Below are 23,027 nucleotides of genomic sequence, written 5' to 3' on the forward strand. Positions count from 1 at the left end.
ATTTCGAGCGTGGCCGTTTTCGTGCGGGTGACACGTAAAAGCACCCACTACACTCTCTGAGTGGTTGGCGTTAGGAAGGGCATCCAGCTGTAGAAACTCTGCCAAATCAGACTGGAGCCTGGTGTTGCCATCCGGTTTCACCAGTCCTCAGTCAAATCGTCCAACCCATGCTAGCATGGAAAGCGGACGTTAAACGATGATGATGATGATGATGCCCTTCCTAATGTCAACCACTTACAGAATGTATTTGGTGATTATTTATTTTTTTTTTTTGCTGGCCCCCAGCACTTGTAAGGTCAGCAAGTTGTTTGCAAGACAAGGCTCCCTTGACCAAATGAGGGTGCAGTATTGAGGGTGATGGCTTTGTGTCTGGTGTTGAGAGGTTGAAGTATGAAAGAGGGACTAGTATGATTATCTTGCTGTAGAGGAGAAACATGGCTACTCCAGCCAAAAAGGAAGAAAGGACTGTGAAATTGAGGAGTCATGGTACAATATCTATGGGGTTTTGGTTGCGCACACCATAGGAATCATGGGGCACTGGTCCATGCGGTCCTGCAGTTTCCCTCTAACTAGGAATATTAGGGTCTCATCCATTGTCTTGTATTCAAGATCCTCTGCATGACATCCTGCTAGTTCAAAGCCAAGAATCTGATCTGTTAGGTCCCCTGCTCATAACTAAATCCACACCCTACTGCTGATGCTTCGATTTATTGTCATTGAGGTTTACTCCTCTGATGGTTAAGGTTTTGTTTGCCTCCTGCCCTTTGACCTGTCTGGCCTGGTAAGAAAGACCTGGCTGAAGATTTCTCAAAGTACAAGAAGGTAGATAAAGAGAGAAAGGGGACAGAGAATGAAGGATGGCTGGGTGGGTAGGTAGGTTGTGAGTTTGTGAAAGGAGAACAAAGGATGATTCGAGATGAGGATGGATATGAATGCATTGAAGTGAATGGTGAACCTGGGGGCAGGGATAAGGGTGAATCATACCAAAATAGATGCTTGGTTGGCTGTAGCAGGCTTCCCTAATACCTGCAGCTTTAATGTAAATTCAGATTTCACTTGACCAGGAGAATAAGTTAGTGTTAAGCCATCTGGCAAGAATTTTAAGCTGAAACTGAGTGTTATATTTCGGAAGAATCATATTTAATAAAATATATAAAAACATTCACCGGTTGATGTTTGTCTATATTTCACTTTTTCTTTTTCCAAAGCAGTTGATGTTTTGTCTATGTCCACCAAAGTATTTCAACAACATCAATCTGTTTTGGAAAAAGAAGTGAAAGAAAGATAAACAACCATCATCATCATCATCATCATCGTTGTTCAACGTCCTCCTTCCAGGCATGCATGGCTAGGATCAGTGTGTGTGTGTTTATAGGTTTTACAAGAATGACTCTTTCCTTGTGAGAAACTGTCGGAGTGGTTGGCGCTACACTCTCGGAGTGGTTGGCGTTAGGAAGGGCATCCAGCTGTAGAAACTCTGCCAAATCAGATTGGAGCCTGGTGTCGCCTCCTGGTCCACCAGTCCTCAGTCAAATCGTCCAACCCATGCTAGCATGGAAAACGGACGTTAAACGACGACGATGATAATGATGATGAAACTGTGATTTGGCATAATATTTCAAGTACTGAGTCAAGAAATAACAACCTTAACTTAAATATAATGGGTTTTTGGAATTAACATTTGAAGAAATATTCTACAATGTCCACCAAAAATCATCCATTTGTTTTTACATCCACTTCTATGTTTTCATGTCTGCATGGGTTAGATGACTACGTTACTGAGGTGTTGGTTTACACCAGGATGCCTTTCCTGATGCTAACCCTTAATTCTTTAACCACATAACCTTGCCTGCATGCACATAAAACACACGCATGCTCTATGGGTACAAATTCTTTCTGATTCATGAAAAATTGGACAACCCCACACTCTCTATCGGTGGCATGTAAAAGCACCCACTACACTCTCGGAGTGGTTGGCATTAGGAAGAGCATCCAGCTGTAGAAACATTACCAGATCAGATTGGAGCCCTGGTGCAGCCTTCTGGCTTGCTAGTCCTCAGTCAAACCGTCCAACCCATACCAGCATGGAAAGTGGTTGTTAAGCGGTTATGATGATGATGTGTGTGTGTGTATGAGAGAGAGACATTAAATAATGATGCTCACACACTCACCCACATATTTGACCCTCAACACACCTATTTGTGAGATAAGCAGGAATTCCTCCTTGTCCCCTGATTCCATTCAGTTGATCATTTGGATGGCCATTCATGCCAATAAATTGGAAAGACCATATCATTTGTTCTTTTATTTGACATCTGTTTTACCATGCTGGCATGGATTGGACAAACAAACGAATACATATACATTCGAGGTATTCATTTCAAGCCTGATGCCCTTCCTCTTGCTAACCCTTTACTGTTTTTCAAGTAAGGGATTCTTTGTTGTTTCCACTTGAAACATACGGAACTAGATTATGATTTGTTGATGGGGAGTGTTAACAAATATCATTGATTTTAGCTCAAAGCTAAATGCACGTATACAGAGGCAGGTGTGTGTGTGTGTGTGTGTGTGTGTGTGTGTGTGTGTGTGTGTGTGTGTGTGTGTCTTAACATCACCACTCACAACAATCCTTAATTATGCCAATTGCTGACACATATTTCATTAATTAAAGTATTTTAGATCAGGAAGGTCCTTTAAAGGCACAAGCTATGAGAGTGACGAGGGTCAGACTTGGTCACATCAGTATTTAGCTTTTTCTTCTGATATTGGTGAGATTTCAACAATAAAAACAAAAATTTGACTGCTTCTATCAGGCCACAGTCTTTTTATCTGTTTTCTCCAAGTAGTGTAATAGATTTGATGCAGAATATAACTCTATGCTTGTTGGAAGTTTTGATTTAGGGGCCAAACAAAAGACAATATTTCAAACATTAGATGTGGCAGCATTCTTGGTGTTTGACTTAGATTTTTTTGTTTTTTGTAGCTGCTGAGAAAGAGTTGTGCAGACATTTTGTTAGAGATTTTGGTCTGTTTCCATGACCAAGGTAATTTACCATACACTGCTTGCTTACAACTTCTTCAAGTGAGTATATATATATATATACATAAATTGTTTCCTTATAATTGTAGATGTATGTATAGCTTATATGTTCAGCAATCTTATATAATGATGATGATGATTATAATTACAATGACTATTATAATCATAATCAATATTTTTTTGTTTCCGTGATTTGGTCGGTTCCTGTAATACAACAACTTTTCATTTGTTTTGATTGTTTGACATTTCATCTGTAAAATCTTATTTTCCCAAATATTATTTAATTTTAATCAAGTCTTCCTTGGTATACACCTGCTGCAGGTACCTGTTATCACTGACTTGCTTTGGCATTTTTGAAACTTGTCATTTCTCACCAATTCCACCTCATCACTTTGTACATTCCCATCACTATAGTTAATGGTGCTTCATACTGACCGATGTTGTTGTTCTTATTTCTTGTCCTCAACATTATTTACCCAAGTCAAATGTTGTACCCCAGCAGACCAAACATTCTTCGCTTCTCTCGAATCAAGACGGATCATCTGTATTTACTATTACAGTTTGTCTGTTATACAGGGTGCAACAAACCCTCTCAGATTCACCATTCTTCATATACATTTCAACAACAACAACACAGTGCATTATTTACATTATTTACATTTGATGGATATTTGTCCTCATCTTGTTTCTTGTTAATACGATTCGGCTGATATACCCTCCAGCCTTCTTCAGGTGTCTTGGGGAAATTTCGAACCTAGGTTCTCATTCCTAAGGTATTTTTCGATGTTGTTATTATTATTACTATCATTATTAACAACAAACAAGATGAGGACAAATATCCGTCGAATGTAAATAATGTACAGAATTCCTCATCTCTTAAATATAGAACTGAACAACACATCGATTCAAACTATGAAAGTAACCAAGAAAAAGATAGTAAAACGTTAGCAACATGAAGACACCAGTAACATCTGCCTAACTTCAATAGTTGCATCAATGTCTGTGTAAAATATGGGAGGTGTTTCTACCGCACTCTCTATCCCTTGAATATTCTCAACCAGCCTCCAACCCTAACAGCTAAGTGCATTATCGCAAGATTCTCTGACAGGAATTGGATTTCACTCTGACGCCTCCTCAATACATCTTTTACCTTCTTCAGTTAAAAAGATTTAAAATAGGGAATTCTGCAAACACGATTTGCCTGGTGGTCGGACTTGACGATAGTGTTTGTTAAATTGTTGATCTGATGAATCCTGTGGGTATTTGCCAAACCCACCTGGCACCTAGTGACACTTCCTAACATCACATGACACCTAGTAACTGATGTAAACAGTCTTAAGCCTCAACAAAATACAAATTGGTGTTCCTTTATTGTAAAAAAACTGCTGAATGAAGTTTGTTTTCTCTTAAATAAACCTTTTTCCCCTCTTTGTTTTCTCTGTTTATCCAGGGGGATTATGAAATACACCAAAATACACACATAAAAATGTTTTTGGAAATGTTACTTAAAGGTAAGCATCACATTTGATCTTTAATTTGCTGAAAAGAAACCCCACAATCACCAAGTTTTTATGATTGTTTTGTATGATTGGAGTGGGGTGGATGGGTGGTCATAGGTAAAGAAATGGTCATTCACCATATAGGAACACATCATCATCATCATCATTATTGATTTGACGTCCACTTTTCCATGCTTGCATGGATCAGATGAAATTTGTGGAGGCAGTTTTTCTGTGACTGGATGCTCTTCCTGTCACCAAGCCTTACCTGTTTCTCCATGTTCTTTGATCACAAATAGAAATGACCAGACCTGTTTCTTGGAATGTTGCAAATAATGGTGACACTTGTTTACAACCAGCACTTAATGTCAAGACAATGGTACACACACACACACACACACACACGCACATGTCTGTATTGTTTATGAATTGAAGAGATGGAGGTGCTTTTTATAGACAGACAGACAGACAGGTTCTTCTTTCATTTCCCATCTACTAAATTCACTCATAAAGCTTTGGCCAGCCTAGAGCTATAGTAGAAGACATTTTCAGAAGGGCTGCATGGTGAGGTTGAACCTGAAGCCAAGAGGTTGCAAAGCATACATCTGAACCATGTTGTTTGGCTGTTCACATGTTTATTTAAAAGAATATTTTCTTAGATTGACAAATATCGTAAACCATTTAAACATGTCAGACATCATTGGCTTAGAAAATGTTAAGGAATGGCGTCACCATTTAGCAAAACTAGTAAATACAAGGTTTGGCAAAATACCCCTCTCCAATTCTCTGTTCTTTATAAACATTTCAACACCAAACACACAGTGTACACTGGTTCAAGCCACGATAGCAACAGAAAGAAATGGTAAAACATTTGCTTCTCGAAAACACCATTCCATTAGCCTAACATCATTAGAATCACATTAATGACTTTGCAAAATAAGGAAGGTTTTTTCTGCCACACCTTGGATTATTTACTACTTGTGAGACATATTAACCTCTTTTTTTGTCCTCTAAGATAACTACCCGAGCGTAACTTTTGTTCTTAGATAATTAGCACTAAGATATTGAAAATAACAGGTAAAAATATGTCTACCTTTGTGTTTAATTAGTATTAATTACCTTGACATTCTTCCTATCAGTTGCTACTTGCTGAAATAGTTGGTTTATACCTGAAATAAGATACACTTTGTGAAGAGAACTGGTGAGAAAAACTGTTTGTGCTGTCAGTAATTTTACTTTTGCTCTGAGTTACATCATCACTGCCACCACCACTGCCACCACCACTGCCACCGCCACCGCTGCCGCTACCTCTATACACTATAAGTATAGTATACTGGTTTTTGTTGTTTTTTCTTCTTGTTAATTTCCTTCATTGGCACAATGTACCTTCCTAAGAATCTGAGTTGTTCCCAAGAGGGAAGTCATTTGGCAGCATTCACGTGTCCAACCATTTCAGGTGGTATGATGGCTCATTGAAGAATTGAACCTCATTCTCCAATGATGATAACTGGTGCAATTTTTATTTTTGCTGCTGGGCAGCTCCTCATCCCTGATATCTCAAATTTTAAATCAGCTTAATTACAGATCTCGTTACTTCCTCATCTACAATATTTACTGTTACTACTACTACTACTACTACTACTCTTATTACCTCTGCCTTAGCAAAGGTGGAGGTATTGTTTTCAATTGTCTTTGTTTGTTTGTCCATGGACAAGATATTTCAAGAACTACTGGATGGATTCGGATGAAACTTTCAGGGATGTTTGGCCTCATGAATGGCATGAACTGATTAGATTTTGGGATCATCCATATTCTGGGAGATAGTAGCCCATTGGTGGTCCGATAAGCTAGGGCTGACTCTAGTACCTGGGCCATATTAGGCTTGGCTTTGCCATGAAGTATCTCCACAATGAGGGTACAGCTGGAGGAGATCAAGGAAAGATAAACCAACAGTGCCAAGTCCACTGCAGACTGGAAACCAAGACCACCCAATCTGAGAGGCAGATTGACCTGTTGCCAGGTCAGCATTGTCAAGGCTGACATTGCAGACCAGTTTGGCACAGTGTTGGATGGTGACATGGGATACTGTGTAGTGAAAAAAGGAGCTTAGGCAGGGCTAAGCAATTCCTCAATAGTAAGAGCACTGGGTGTGCATCAATGAGGCACGATCCCTTGCTCATGTGGAACAAGTCCACAAGTTTGGTCTCCAGACAATCTTATTATAGCTTTTGGGAGGATTGGGGAGCCAAAGATGCAGACAGCATCCTTAAGTGTCAGCTGAGCCCCTGCCAAAGCAGATTGAATGCTGAGTATGACATCTCAAAATTTGGCTTTTCACCATAGATCACATTAATTACCTCCAATGTGGAACAGTTGAGAAGTTTTGGGGATGGAATAACTTGCTGAAGGTCTCTAGCAAAAGACAAAGCTGGGTCACCCAGGGTTGTGTCATCCAGGTACCAGACATTGAGGGGTAAGCAGACTGATTGGGCAACATCATTGACATCCAGCACAAAAAGCAGTCGACCAAGAGGGTCCATTTCACTGTCATACTCAGTAATTGGGTGGTTGCTATGGAGACTAGGTGTAGATGAATGGTATGTGGAAGAGTAGAACATACCATTCCAGCCATTAATGGAATACAGTTGGCAAAATGAGAATCAGTAATGATGCTTGTGAGAGATTATGGCAGGCTGGGATTCATCAGGGCTCAATTCTGAAACCCTCCCCTTCAGCCGTCCAGGTCATTACAAGGGAGTTTAAGACTGGCTGTGGATGGGACAACTTCCTCTGTGATGGTCACCCCCTAACCCTGTCGTTTGAGTTGATCTATGGGAGATTGAGAAAAGAAATTCCAGACTTGAAACAAAATCTAGAATTGAAATAAACTTCGGTCAGTAATTATTAACTTCTTATTATTAAGAAGGTTGAGCTAGCAGAATCGTTAGCACTTGTCTGAATCCTTACACTCTGAGTTCAAATCCTGCTGAAGTTGACTTGGCTTTTTATTCTTTTGGGGTCAACAAAATGAGCTGTGCACCAAATTTCAGGTCTTGTGCCTATAGCAGAAAGGAGGATGATGATGATGATCATCATCATCATCATAGTCATCATCATCAAGAGCAGAGGAATAGAGTTTGTGGCAAATAAAGTCATTTCACTTCACCAATATTTCTAATGACAATCCTAAGATGCTGCACATTATCAAATTACATATTTCTTTACAAAACAAACAAAACAGATAAAAAAAAAAGAAAAAGAATTACATGAGAGGAAAATAAAAACAAATTTATTTCTTAAGTAGTCACAAGATGAGGGATTTAAGGAAATGGGATTGTTTAGTTTCACTCACAGTATTAATGCCGTTTGTGAAAAAAATCATCATCATCGTTTGGTGATGCAAACAGGAAAAATAGAACAAGAAAATATGTATGTTTTTATTAATATTTAACAGAAGTAAGAGAGTGACTCGAGGACTAAAAGCTTCATGCGTTGGCATCAAACTTTTGATGAGTGCCAATGCATGAAACAGTCTAACTGTGACCATCCCCAAAACTGTTTTGTCCAATGTGTTTGTGTGTGTGTATGTATGTGTGTCAGCCACATGGTTTTGAGTTCCGTCCCACTACATGGCACCTTGGACGATGCACGAAACTCTTGGACCTTCAGTCACTCTGTTGCTTCTCTTATATTTACTAATCTTAAAACTCTAAGCATTTATATCTATTTGAGAAAAAAAATACTAATTCTTCTTCCTTCTCCTCCTCATTTTATTATTATTATTTTTGGGAGTCAATAAAAGTAGTAGTTAAGTAGGGGAGGTTCAATGTAATTGAGTGGCCCCTGGCCTTGAAATTGCTGGTCTTGTGCTAAAAATTATTAGGGCAGAGTCGTTAGCATGCTTGATGCTATTCCACCCATCTGGGGTCAATGTAATCAACTAGTCCCCTCCCCCGAAATTGCTGGCCTTGTGCCAAAATTGCAAACCATTATTATTGTTGTTATTGTTATTTTTTGCAGATAAGAAGAGAATGGATATTTTCCCAGAAATCTCAGTAAGTCCAGACTTTTCTTTCTTCGTCCTCTTCCCTCCACTTCAAATAAGAGAACATGGACTTTTCCCAATGGAAGAAACTAGAATGTTCTTGAATTAAAATATTTTAAGAGATGGAATGGCAGGTTTTTCACAAAACCACTTTTATAAAACCTTTCCTCTAATTTGTGTTTCCCTTTCTCTGTTGGTGTCGATATAACTAGCGCCATCTAAGTTGGGTCAGCATGAAAAAAAAAAAAATGTAACAAGCAAAAACAATGCTTTGTGGAGAGGAGGAGGGGGGGCATGATTTTGTTAATTCTCCCCCAAACCTAATTCAATGCCACAACCTGAAAATTATTAAAGAATTTCTTTAATGTTGCTGCTTTGTTTCTTTTTTTCTTTTTTTTTGTGATTGCCATGGAAGAGATGGAATCTCTTGATTTGAATTTAAGGGCTGGACATCTTATCATTGTGCTTATAAAAATTAATTTAAGCTAATAAAATTTTCCCCCCATAGAATAAAGTTAATTAGGCTCACATCTAATCCCCAACAAGGGTTAAGTACTGGATTTGTGTGGCCCCTTCAGCTGAAATTTTAAAGCAAGTATCTTGTTTATAATGGTGTAATTATCTAAGCAGTATTTTGGTTGACGACCAAATATAATTGAGATATTCTGGGTCTTAACAAAATTTTTAACCTTTTTTTTTTTTTTTTAACTTGAGTGAAAAGAACATATTTAATTTAATTCTTTTTATTTTTATTTTAGTACCAACTTGTAAATATTTATCTGCAGAGGCTTCTTCAGTGGAGGCCACCAATAAAACAGTCCATAACTGGAAGTCCCTCCAACCAACCTTTGGTATGTAAACAATAAAATCCTTTATAGATATATGTAAATAGAGATGTTGCATTTAAAGGAGAATTTGTTTTTTCTAATTTCAGAAAGTTAGGATTTTGAATTTGACAATTATAGGAAATGAATATGAATCACAATTAAAATTAATTAAACTATATACATTTTTTAAATTTTTTTTGTCAACTGTGCTGCAAAATCCAACTTTTGTGAGATTTTATAAATAACAGGATGTTTGTTTTTCTTTTAAGATCTTTCACTTCAACAGAACAGCTGAAGAAAGTTCAAAGCGGCAACAGTCTAATTCCTGATGACTTATTCTTTGTTAGCAAAGTCTTAAAACAAGAATAATCTTCATAGCTCATTATTATTTGATTGCTACAAAATATAATTGTTGATTAATTATGTGATTGAGCTTTAAGATCCTGTTGAAGATGATAACAATGGATTGAGAAAACTTCCAGGAAACTCATTAAGACTTACATTTTTTGATTTGTCACCATAGTCATTTCTTTGAATTGATTAAAGATTGTTGGTGATATAAAGATCAATAAATGCTTGTTTGATTGTCTCTCAGAAATAATGATCAATAAAACAAGGGTTTAACTCCCTATATATCCATCCATTTACTATATTAGTAGATAATAGGGGGTTTTAACTATACGTAGATCTATCATAGTGTCTTCAATGTTACAGTCTTTAACTTGCAGGAGTCACTTTTATCTATTGTCAATAATGAAGCAGAGAGAAGAGACAAAATTGTTTAAAAAAACTATAGACTTTATTCTTAATTGTAATATGTTCCAATAAAACAATATAAAACAATAGATTATGTGCTTCATTATAATACACTTCAACAACCCTTATTTACATATCCAAAAATGCTTTGGTGATGTCCAATTTTAATTGTGACATGCATCCTTTTGGATTTAAGCAAGCAAATTGTCGGCTGATGTTGAGCAACCTCTGCAATGCTCAAAGAGATCTTTGGTAAAGAACATTCCTTTGCAAACACACAAACTACTTCTGGTTGTTCTTCTTTCAAGTGAAGTTAAGACTAAACTACAAACCCAATTATCACGGAGCTGGTTTTACATTTAACATTGATTTACAGTTTGTTTCTGTCTCTGTTCAGTTTGATCTGACCAAAATATTTTCTTTAAACTATCATTTTCACAAATGTAATTTCGAGTATTTTGTTTCTGTTTTCTCTCAGCTTCAAGAGGTTGGTCATTTTGCTTGTCGCTATCCTTGGTTAGATCTTCTCCCACCATTTCAAGGGATCAAATCTTACAGGACTGCCTGTCATTACTTCCGTTCCCCTTCTGCTACCCCTGTTCAGCCTTTCATTTGTCCTTGCTACTTTTGTAATGAAGACTTATTAAAGCTTCAGGTAAGTTAGTTTCTTTATTATTCGGTTTAACAGATTCACATCAAAATTTCCTATAAATTCTAGAAAGCAAATTACAATTTTGATGCTAAATTGATCAATTTGGTAGGTTCTTCGAAAGCAAACAAAATTTATCAGTAACAAAGCAAAAAAAAAAAATGAATGAATTGGGTTCTTTTATCCTGACTGCAACAACTCGGCTAATATTGATTGATTAAAGCAATTACATCTTAGTAAATCACCAGCACCACTATCTTAATGTCCACTTTTCCATTAATTAAATTTAATTTATCAAAAATTAAAATTTGTGAATTTTCATGGATGAGTTAATGAACTTTGGTTCTTTTCTCTAAATTATATATATATATATATAGTGAATTTGAGGATAAACACCTCTTATAGGGATGGTTCCATCCAAGTTACACTGGTTTAATATATATTATACTGTGAAGAGATATCTCTTCAATAAATATATTATAAATATCCTATATTATTAAGAATGTCTCAATCAATCAGCATGTGGCTTCGTTAATGTCCTTCTCCCCTGATCATAATTCACTCAAAATTTTCAAAATGCTTACTTATTTTATTACCTCTGCCTTAGCAAAGGCGGAGGTATAGTTTCCAGTTGTGTTTGTTTGTCCATGGACAAGATATTTCAAAAACCACTGGATGGATTCAGATGAAACTTTGAGATGTTTTGCCTCATAACTAGCACAAACTAATTAGATTTTGGGATTGATCAGGTACCGGACAAGATTCTGGATTATTTTTCCTGTTTTTTTACTTAATTTTTGAAAGCGATCGGGTTCATTTTTTTAGTATTCTCGTTTGTGAGAACAGTTGAGTTTATTTCAGATATTCTCATTTTAAAAATCATCTCCAGCTAATCATTGAGAGGATGTTGGTGTTGCCTTGGCAGAGGTTTGCACTCTCTCAGTGCTCTTGTTATATATGTTTTCTAATTTGTATCGAGTTTAAATAGAAATAATCGTAGGCAATGTTAATTAATAAATTGATTTTATCCATTAAATCTCTCCATTTTCTTACTTAATAATATATATAAATAAATCTTCTTTCGGTCTGTTGGTGCCTCTGAGTAGCACATCAGGTAGTCATTGAATATCAATTATCTGTCTCTGGCCAACTGGTATACTTCTTCCCAGGTAATGTTCAGTCTGCATAGGTCTTCTCTGAAGGTACCATGCCATGTCTTCCTCAACCGGCCTCTTTTTCTTTTACCTTCCAGCAGCATTTAAGGCCATGCCTGTTTTGGCAAGCCTCTCCTCTGGCAGTCTTAGTATGTGTCCAGCCATTCTCATTTGTTGTTCGGTTACAATTGCATGCAGGGGCCTTACTTGATCAGTTATTCTTAGGATCTTTCTGGTAGGCTTCTTACGTTTTTCCACCTACCAAATCCACTTACAGGGCTCTACTTGGCCCAGGGTTATAATTATTTACCTTGCATTTCTTTTCAGTCTCTTCTCTGTTCTCCATGTGCAAAAGAGATTTTATTTCAAACTATTGAGATTGCCATCCAATCAAGTGAGACTGCAAACGATTCTACTCCACAGTCGGCTATCATCACGTTTCCATGGCAAGTTTCCTTAGATCTTCTTTGTAAAGCCAGCATTGATGTTTGCGATGCAGTTGATTCAATTCTCTCCAATCATCCCCAGATCTTACCTGATTTTTGTGCCAGCATGCTTGATTCTCATCCTGAACAGGTAAGTCTCGCTTTTAGCCTCAACATTCATTTACATTGACCTCCGCAGCCACTCGAACCTCTTATTCTTTTTCAATCCAATCTTTATATTAATAATGGTTGACAATTTGGCGATTGATTTTTGTTTTGTTTTTACACAAACAACTAATTTAAATACATCTTGCAATTATGATTATGAAGTCATTTTGATGCTTATAACATTTTTTTACCAAAATTATTCCAACAAAATTTTGAAATATTAGAAATGGGTGATTAATGGTGGATCATCATCATTTAATGTCTGTTGTCCATGCTGGCATGGGTTGGATGATTTGACCAAGGCTGCACCAGACTCCAGGTTTCTACAGCTGGATGCCCTTCCTAACACTACACCACTCTGAGAGTGTAATGGGTTCTTTTATGTGCCACTGGCACGGGTGCCATTTGCATAACACCAGTATCTGCCATGACTGTGATTTTACTTGACTTGATGGGTCTTCTCAAGCATGACCTAATGCCAAAGGTCTTGGTCATCCATCAAATCCTGCCATGGGAAAAGTTATTTCAATAAACCAGCATTCTCACTCAGTGGCAGCAAATTTATTTTACATTTATGCTAAAAAAAAAAATTAAAAAAAAAAAAGCAAACCCACCAGTGATAAACAGTACATCTATGAAGAATTGTGATTTGGAATGGATTAACTATTGTAGTGAATTGTGGCAGCCAGCAGTTTGACACAAGTTCTGCCTTTTGTCTCTCTTAAACTATGTTTTAGGTTGATGAAACAAACATTTGGTTTATTGATCTGAACATTTGATTTATTGATATTGTTGTAAATAATGTGACGGCAGATGAATTTTGTCTATTAATCCTTTAGTTGTCATATTACATGAATACTCCAGCTGAAAAAGAAAGGAGGGTGGGCCATTTGTGGATATTTTTGAATTTAACATTCGTTACCTCTGCTAGTGTGGATTGGATACTAAGACAGGAGCTGGCCAGTCTCCATGGTCTGTTTTGGCAGGGTTTCTATGGCTGGATGCCCTTCCAAATGCCAACCACTGCCTTTTACACAGCACTAGTACAGGTGCTTTGATGTGGCACCAGCACCCATGAGCCCACAAGATTAGAAATGCTCAGATGGCAAGGGATACAGAGGACAACCAGGTCTGGCCCAGCGTCTGAAGAACCTTTTCCACCACTTCATCCCATGTCTTCCTCAATCTTCAACTTCTCACTCCTAAAATATATGCTCAGTTTTTACACTTTTTATTCTTCTAACTTTTGTACAACTGTAAAAATAACTCAACTGTTTGTATTTTCAGTGGAAATATTTAATGCAAAAATTTCAAACGCTATTAAGTGAAGATAGCACAGAACATAACCGCTATTACCCCATATTCCAAGGTAAGATTTTTTTTTATTAAACTGTCATTATTACACACTAGATTGTGGCTGACTAAGGTATCTGCCAGTTTTAGGAGCAGTTCCAAATTGCATCACAAACAAATAGAATCTAGACGCCAAATCAAGAGGATTTCACGACCAAGGAACTAGTGATACATGCAAGGACATATTCTTCCTACTTTAACCAGTAATCCAGTGTGAAGGACATGGCCAGCTGTAGCTTAATACTGTAATGATATAATTGATGTCTATTCTGTTCATTTCCCAGCTACATGCTTTCAATTTCAGTCCTGTTGTTTGGCATAAAATGAGCAGCAAATGTTTTCAACTGTAACCACATGTTGACTGCATCTTTGTCAGGGGATTAGGGTGAAGAAGAAGAAAAAAAGTCAGTCATATATATATATATATATATATATATATTAATTAGCCACCAACGAAGCCGTAAATGCAAAATGTAAGTTAGTACTAGAGCGCAGAATGTTCCTGAAGGTCGGCAATGGTCTTCCTCGGTCACGAGTGGACAGCCATCATCATATATATATATATATATATAGCGTGATCGTTGCCAGAGCACTAGCTGCCTGGCTTTGTGCCGGTGGCACGTAAATAGCACCATTTTGAGCGTGGCCGTTGCCAGTACTGCCTGACTGGCCTTTGTGCGGGTGACACGTAAAAGCACCCACTACACTCTATGAGTGGTTGGCATTAGGAAGGGCATCCAGCTGTAGAAACTCTGCCAAATCAGATTGGAGCCTGGTGTAGCCATCTGGTTTCACCAGTCCTCAGTCAAATCGTCCAACCCATGCTAGCATGGAAAGCGGACGTTAAACGATGATGATATGTGTGTATACACATATAATATTATTAAATAAGGAAATGCAGAGATTATATGATATAAATTAATTTATTAATTAACATTGCCTACAATTATTTCAATTTACATTCAATACAAATTATAAAACATAATGAAATAATTTTGCAATTTGAAGATTTTGAGTGAAAGGTCATTAAGGAAGTTACATGCTGATCAGTTGATATACTCCAGCAGACTCATATATATATAATCATCATTTAATGTCCATTTTCCATGCTGGTATGGGTTGAATGATTTGACAGGAACTGGCAAGGCCAGGGGCCATACCAGGTCCCATAGTCTGCTGGATTTCTTCCTAATGTCAACCACTTTACAGAGTGTGGACTGGGTGCTTTTTATATCACCAGTACTATTTGTATATCTGCCTACCTGTATGTGTATAAATATATGTGTGTGTGTGTGTGTGTGTGTGTGTGTGTGTGTATATATATTTATGTGTGCGTGTGTACATATATATATATAATATAGATTTAATCAAAAGATTAAATGTGGTACTTAAAATGCTTGAGGCACCAGAATTTGGTAGGATAAAAGCCAAAAACAAAATCAAGAGATTTGGTGAATAAAATTTGAAGTTAAGCAACAAAAATTCAATGGGTTATAGCAGTACGTACGTTTCATACAAGCTCCATTTATGGATAAATGGAGCTTGTACGAAACGTACGTACTGCTATAACCTATTGAATTTTTGTTGCTTAACTTCAAATATATATATATATAAGGGCGTTGTAGTTTGCTTGAAACATTTTAATATCAAAGAAGGTAAAAGGAGAGAAAATAGAAAGTTTATAAAATCTTTATATTTCAGGCACAAAGGCCCATCTTCAGAAGAAAAGAACAGTCTGGGAAATTTCCTAGCATTATGTAGTAGCAGCATTCACTCACCAAAGGTAGGTGTAATTGACGCCCAGATCATTGGTGCAATCAAACTTCCAACTGTTACTGTGAGCTACTCACCATCTGTAAGATGATATGACAGTGTTATCTTAACAGTAGTAGTAGCAGTCACCCGCTAAATGTTGCTAGTGTTGGTGTAAACAAACTTCCATCTGTTGTCGCAGACCATTCACCACCTGTTGGATGGTGTCATAGGAGCCACCAGCTCAACTCCAGTCGTCCCCACTTCAATGAGATGACCACCTCCACCATCTGCAAGGTTATCCACAAGGAAGGACATGACATTTGGTTAGCCCATTCAAGTCTGTCCCTATGCAGACACCTATCAACGAGGTGGTCACATGCAGTACAGCAGCCCTGCGTGCTAACAAACTACTCCATTCGCAACACTAATACGTGCCTACGTATGGGCGTAGTATAACAAACACAATGCTCCAACTGCAACAAACAGTACATTGGTAGCAGAACACGACCACTCCACATCAAGGAGCATCTCACCATCAACATGTCCTCCTTCCACAAACACCTAACCAGATGTGGCAACACCACAAAGGAGATAGACATCTCCAGACAAGCCTCGGAGAAGAACACCGGCAATTTACTTATAAAAGAGGCTCTGCTTATCCACCACCTCAACCCCAAAAATTAACAGTTGATTGGAGTTGAGTTGGTGGCTCCTATGACACCATCCAACAGATGGTGAATGGTCTATGACAACAGATAGAGGTTTGTTTACACCAACACTCAGGCAGCTAGCAACATTTAGAGGGTGACTGCTACTACTACTACTTTTAAGATAACACTGTCATATCATCTTACAGATGGTGAGTAGCTCACAGTAACAGTTGGAAGTTTGATTGCACCAATGCTCTGGGCGTCAATCACACCTACCTTTGGTGAGTGAGTGCTGCTGCTACATAATGCTAGGAAATTTCAATGGGTTAACAGAACCCACATAACTGGACAGTTTCCAGACTGTTCTTTTCTTCTGAAGATGGGCCTTTATGCCTGAAATATAAAGATTTTATAAAACTTTCTGCATTGTCAGAAGCTTTCTATTTTCTCTTTTTTTACATTCTTATATATATTGATATTTAGCAGAAGTAACAGTGACTCCAGAATTTTAATATATTTGGTATATGTGTTGTTTCTTATAAACCGATTGAATTCCTGTAGATTTTCCACCAAAGGATTTTTTTGTCAATTAGCTTCATGCATCAGCGGTCACATGACTGGTTTTTTTTTTTTTTTGCAATCAAACATTACTTAATTTATTTTTGTGTGGAATCTTATAAAGTGAGTTTTCACCTCCAGTAGTTTTCTATCTGATTTTGTTTTATAATGTTGTGCCACAGCTCCCTGTTGTAAGTGTATGGTGAGTGTTAAACTGGTTGTGTCCAGTGTAACAGTTAAGAGTCCTTAAGTTTGCAACTTTGTTTTATAGTCAAATTTATAAATCACAGTTTGTTCTCAGACTTAAATGTTTGTGGTGTGTTGTTGATAAGGAGGATTTAGATCTCTTTGTTACCCCCAACTGTCAACTTTAATAATATACAAAAACACCAAAATCCTCCTTATCAACAACACACCACAAGTATTTAAGCCTGAGAACAAACTGTGGATGTCCAATGTGATTTATAAATTTGACTGTAAAATACAAATTTTGAGGACTCTGTTACATTGGGCAGATCAGTATAACACTGTCACACAAACTCACCATGCACTTACATCATGGAGCTGTTGTACAACATTATAAAACAAAATTAGATTGGAGAATACTAGAGGTGAAAACTTCATAAAATTCCATACAAAAATAGATTACTGATGGAAACCATGTTCATTTTGTAAAACAATGCCAAAATTAACGAACATACATTAAAAGAAATTAGCATGTGGTTACTGACAAAAAAAAAAGAATCCTAATTGTCAAAATTTGACCATGACACAAACCAACACTTTTGACCTCTGTGGCATAATGCTTACAATCAATAAACCTTTGGAAGCAATGTCTACCGAAATTCAACCAGTTTATAAGAAACAAACACCAAATAGATTCAGTTTGTGATAATGTGGCTGTAAAGGTTTTGGTAAATGTCAAATATGGATTTAGGAACTTTATTGATCCAAACCAACTGTAAAAAAAACAAAATAAGAAGGATAAAACTTTTACATAGTTGTTCCTCATATATATGTGGAAGTGCAATGGCCCAGTGGACTCGTGGTTTCAATTCCCAGACCAGGTGTTGTTTATTGAGCGAAAACACCTAAAGCTTCACGACGTTCCAGCAGGGGGTTGGTGGCAAACCCTGCTGTACTCTTTCACCACAACTTTCTTCCTGTTTCTGTTGTATCTTTATTTCAAAGGGCCAGTCTTGTCATGCTGAATATCCCTGAGAACTACGTTAAGGGTACATGTGTCTGTGGAGTGCTCAACCACTTGCACGTTAATTTCACAAGCAAGCTGTTCCATCGATCGGATCAACTAGAACCCTTGTTGTCATAACCGATGGAGTGCCATGTGATATATATATATATATATGTGTGTTTGTTTGTTTGTGTGATCACATACACAAATTTAAGATGTTTGGTTGTATAATATATTTTTTTTACTCTTATTTTTCAAAGATATGCTTTCAGAAATGGTAAAGAAGCTGAAGACATCGGATGTTTTGCATTTAGTTCCTGCTAATGGAAGCCTTTCTTATTTTTTACCATATCTTAACCAATGCTGCATTAAGGACCAGCTTGTCTCACTTGAAAAAATTATTGTAGAAAGAGGCCAAAGTTTGACTTTATATGATTAAATTTTGGAGTTTCTCCCAGTTAAAAGAAAGAAATCTACTATTCTTCAAGAAATCTTACTCATTCAGTCATGAACAGTTTGTTAATGAAGACAAGAGCTTCAGTTCTAATGAATTTCTAAAACGAACAGAAAAGAGATTTGATTCTTTTTTTTTTTTTCTAATTTTGTTAAACTATCAGGGAGTTTTGTTTTAAACATAAAATGTTTAAACATTAACAGTCATGGCAGAATTTGTTTAAAGAGCTGCACTGATTTGCTTTTTTTTTTTTTTATATCGGTCTCACAGACACACCAGAATTTACAATGGAATCAAACCAAAACATGACAACTTAAATTCCTAAATAAATTTCATGGCCATTATTTTTTCTGCCTTGAGGAAAAGATTATAGTGTTAGGGTGACTGATTCCAAGTCTAGCACCTGTATATTTTGTGAATCGACCATCAACATTTAATTAAAAGCAGCAGTTTGTGCAATATCTACCATAATGTTAACATCAACAGAAGTTTTTTTTTTTGACAGTCTCTCTTTATTTATATTTTGTCATGGGACTTGTTTGAGAAATATCTCTGCTACATAAAACATTCCACAGTATTGACTGTTCAAAGAAGAAATAAACAATTGAAGAGAAAAATCTGCATCTTGTTTCATTTGAATCAACAGAAGAGGCTAGCAACTTACTTCTCTGCTGATTGACTTTCTGAATGCATCTGTCAAGAGAACGTGCTGTCTCTCAACATGCTACCACAACCTAATACAATGCAATTTTATTTATTAGTATGTTGCTCTATGGACAAACCTTAACATCAGACATAATCTATTCACTTTATAATCACCATTCGATAGTAATTGTTAAACAATGTTTTTAACCAAATTTGTAATTGAGAATAAATTCACATATTTTTTAATTTTGTTTTCTGTTATTTCTTTTGTCTTAAAAATTTTTTTTCAAGTATAAAATTTATGTCCAAATGTGACAAGACCTAAAAAGTTCTTTCAAGGCTATTTCTCTCTTTTTCATCATTACAACTATTGTTATAATGATGAAATGGATCCAGATGCTGTGTAGGTTGTCTGTTGTGCAAGAATTCATTCTACATTAAACTTATTGTGGATAAATCTCTTGGTAAGATCATCATAGTTACCAGCTGGAATAAAGTCTCAAGTTTTAGGTATTTTCCATCCACTGAATCTGATAAATCCTGATAATGATTGCTTGTAACCAATGCTAAATGATAGAATATCTCAAAACTCTACAATTGGTACGAGGGGTGTATGAAAAGTTTTGAGCCTAACCTAGAAACGGGGCTGCTAGGTAGCTGAAACAATTTTTTCTGGTAAGTACAGTCTTTTCGGAGTGTTCTTGCTCATTTTCATGAGTCTGATATTTATTTTTGCTCAAGATTTTTGAATAAACAAGTGTCGAGTTTACAAGGAAAATGGAGAAAACTGAATATCGTGCTGTCATAAAGTACCTTCATTTGAAAGGCATGACTCCATCAGAAATCCATGAAGATATGGTGAGAACCTTAACAGACAATGCTCCTTCAAATGCAGCAGTCAAACACTGTGTAAATGAGAGTGTGTGGCAGGGAGAGTGTGGAAGATGATCCCAGACCAGGGAGACCTCCAACTGCAACCACCAAGGACGACCTTGAACTTGCTCTTGGTATGATAATGCAAGATCGTCGAATATCATGTCGTCAGATAGCCGAAGGACTGGGCATCTCAACTGAAAGAGCAGACAACATTGTGACAAAAGAACTTGGGTTCTCAAAGGTTTCTGCAAGGTGGGTCCCTCGCCTTTTGACTCCTGAACAGAAACACACCAGGTGCACTTTGTCCACAAGCAATCTGAAACTGTTTGAAGCCAATGAAGAAAATTTTCTTGCTTGTTTCATTACTATGGACGAAAGTTGGGTCCATCACTACCAGCCTGAAACCAAAGAACACTCAAACCAGTGGAAGCACACATCTTCCCCTACCCCAAAGATGGCCAGGGTCATTCCTTCAGCTGGCAAGGTCATGGCGTCCGTGTTTTGGGATTCTCAAGGTGTCTTGCTGATCTATTGCCTTGAAAAGGGTCACACCGTGACAGGGCTGTATTATTATCAGCACCTGAAACGCCTCCGAGAAGCAATCAAAGAAAAAAGGCCGAGAGTGCTCACCAGATGAGTCCTTTTTCATCACGACAATGCTCCAGTCCACCCCTCAGTGGTTGCCATGGCAACAATTCGTGATTGTGGATACAATCTTGTTCCTCATCCTCCTTATTCGCCAGACGTAGCCCCCTCTGACTTTCATCTATTTCCAAAAAGGAAAAAAGCCCTGACTGGTCGCCATTTTGTCAGTGACAATGACGCCATAGATGCTGTAGGAAGTTTCTTGGAGTCCCAAACAAAAGAGTACCTCTACGCCAGGACATGGCGCTTCAGCACCGCTGGAGAAAGTGTTCAGCCATCGAGGGGGACTATGTTGTAAAATAAATCATCAGATGTCTTGTACCATGTTTTGTTTTTTTGAGGCTTAAGTCTTTTCATACACTCCTCGTATTTTGATTGTTCAGATCCTGCCAAAGTTATTTTTCTATCTTCCAAGATTACTAAAACAGTTCCCAGCCAACTACTGGAGGAATGGGAGATGAGCTGGATAACATAAATGACTCTTCTCTTAACCCCTCACAGATGGGAAGTGGTACTAGTCATATCGAAACGCTCTGTGTGTGAGCAGTACGATGTCTCGCTCTGTATGGCACCGTGTTTTCAAATATGCCATATTGCAAAGAGTCTGTAGAGACCCAATGGTTTAAAACAAGTACACAGCACAGACTGTCAGTTCTAAATCTGTGAGCAAGGGGTTATAATCATCATCGTTTAACATCCGACTTCCATGTTAGCATGGGTTGGATGATGTGACTATGAACCAGGTGGCTACACCAGGCTCCAATCTGATTTGGCAGAGTTTCTACAGCTGGATGCCCTTCCAAACGCCAACCACTCAGAGAGTGTAGTGGGTGCTTTTACGTGCCACCGACACGAGGGCCAGTCATGCGGCACTGGCAACGGCCATGCTCAACATGGTGTTTTTTACATTCCACCTGCACAGGAGCCAGTCTAGTGGCACTGGCAACGATCTTGCTCAAATGTTTTTTCATGTGCCAGTAAGGCGACGCTAGTAACGATCACGCTCAGACGGTGCTCTTAGTGCTCCACTGGTACAGGTGTCAACACAATTTTGAATTCACTTGCCCCAACAGGTCTTCGCAAGCCGAATTTAGTGTCCAATGAAGGAGAGGTTGGCATGGGTGCCAGTCATCGAATTTGGTTCGATTTCACTTGCCTCAACAGGTCTTCACAAGCGGAGTTTAGTGTCCAATGAAGGAAAGGTGCGCATAAGTGGGCTGGCTATACCCCTGGCAGAGTCCTTGAACTTAGGTCTCAATTGGCTTGACGGGTCTTCTCATGCACAGCATATTTCCAAAGGTCTCGGTCACTAGTCATTGCCTCGGTGAGGCCTAATGTTCAAAGGTCGTGCTTCACCACCTCGTCCCAGGTCTTCCTGGGTCTACCTCTTCCACAGGTTCCCCTCAACTGCTAGGGTGTGGCACTTTTTCACACAGCTATCCTCATCGATTCTCGCCACATGACCATATCAGCAAAGTCATCTCTCTTACACACCACAGCTGATTCTTCTTAGGTCCAACTTTTCTCTCAAGGTACTTATACTCTGTCGAGTATGCACACTGACATTATACATCCATCAGAGCATACTGGCTTCATTCCTTGCGAGCTTACACATGTCCTCAGCCCATGTTTCACTGCCATGTAGCATGGCTGTTCGTATACGTGTCATACAGTGTGACTTTTACTCTGAGTGAGAGGCCCTTTGTCACCAACAGAGGTAAGAGCTCTCTGAACTTTGCCCAGGCTATTCTTATTCTAGCAGCTACACTTTCAGTGCACCTTCTTCCGCTACTGACTTGGTCACCTAGGTAACGGAAGCTATCAACTAAGTCTAGTTTTTCTCCCTGGAATTTGGCATTTCTAAGTAGCCATCTTTCCCTTTTCCTGGCGAGGATGTAGTCAATTTGGTTAGTGTGTCTGCCAGAACGGTAGGTGACTGGCAGGTTTCTTGAAGTTAGTATTGTAAACCATAAGGTCATTTGCATCACAGAACTCCAGCAGCCTGGTTCCCTCCTCATTGCGAGAACCAAAACCATAGCCTCCATGTATGCCATGGAAGCCCCCTGAATGTTGTACAACATGTCCATTGAAGTCACCAGCCACAAAGAGAAGGTCCCTGTCATTCGTCAATGAGGTAGTCTGCAAGAGGGTGTCATAAAATCGGTCTTTCTGTCCATCAGGTAGCCCCGGCTGAGAGGCACAGGCCAAGATAATGGTTGCTAACCCATGATGAAGGACTAAGATTTTGAATGAAAGTTCTGCTGGAAAGCACAATTCATGACCGGTTCTTATTTTTTGTTTAAAGCTGTTTTGCTTCAATTATACTTGGAAAGACA

General features: G+C 38.0%; 1 protein-coding gene across 1 annotated transcript in view; it reads left to right on the plus strand.

Moving 5' to 3' along the window:
* The window catches only part of LOC106867340 (BLOC-2 complex member HPS3), a 58,588-nt gene extending 39,172 nt beyond the window's left edge, over positions 1-19,416 (plus strand). Inside the window, exons 13-20 of the mRNA XM_052966821.1 lie at positions 2,984-3,082; positions 4,491-4,551; positions 8,560-8,594; positions 9,343-9,435; positions 10,646-10,822; positions 12,298-12,546; positions 13,851-13,932; positions 18,332-19,416. Of these exons, the coding sequence (XP_052822781.1) occupies positions 2,984-3,082; positions 4,491-4,551; positions 8,560-8,594; positions 9,343-9,435; positions 10,646-10,822; positions 12,298-12,546; positions 13,851-13,932; positions 18,332-18,510 (975 nt within the window). The 3' untranslated portion in view covers positions 18,511-19,416. The remainder of the gene's footprint in view (positions 1-2,983; positions 3,083-4,490; positions 4,552-8,559; positions 8,595-9,342; positions 9,436-10,645; positions 10,823-12,297; positions 12,547-13,850; positions 13,933-18,331) is intronic.
* The last annotated feature ends 3,611 nt before the right edge of the window (positions 19,417-23,027 follow it).

The sequence above is a fragment of the Octopus bimaculoides genome, chromosome 3, assembly GCF_001194135.2.
Source record: "Octopus bimaculoides isolate UCB-OBI-ISO-001 chromosome 3, ASM119413v2, whole genome shotgun sequence".
Taxonomy (NCBI): domain Eukaryota; kingdom Metazoa; phylum Mollusca; class Cephalopoda; order Octopoda; family Octopodidae; genus Octopus; species Octopus bimaculoides.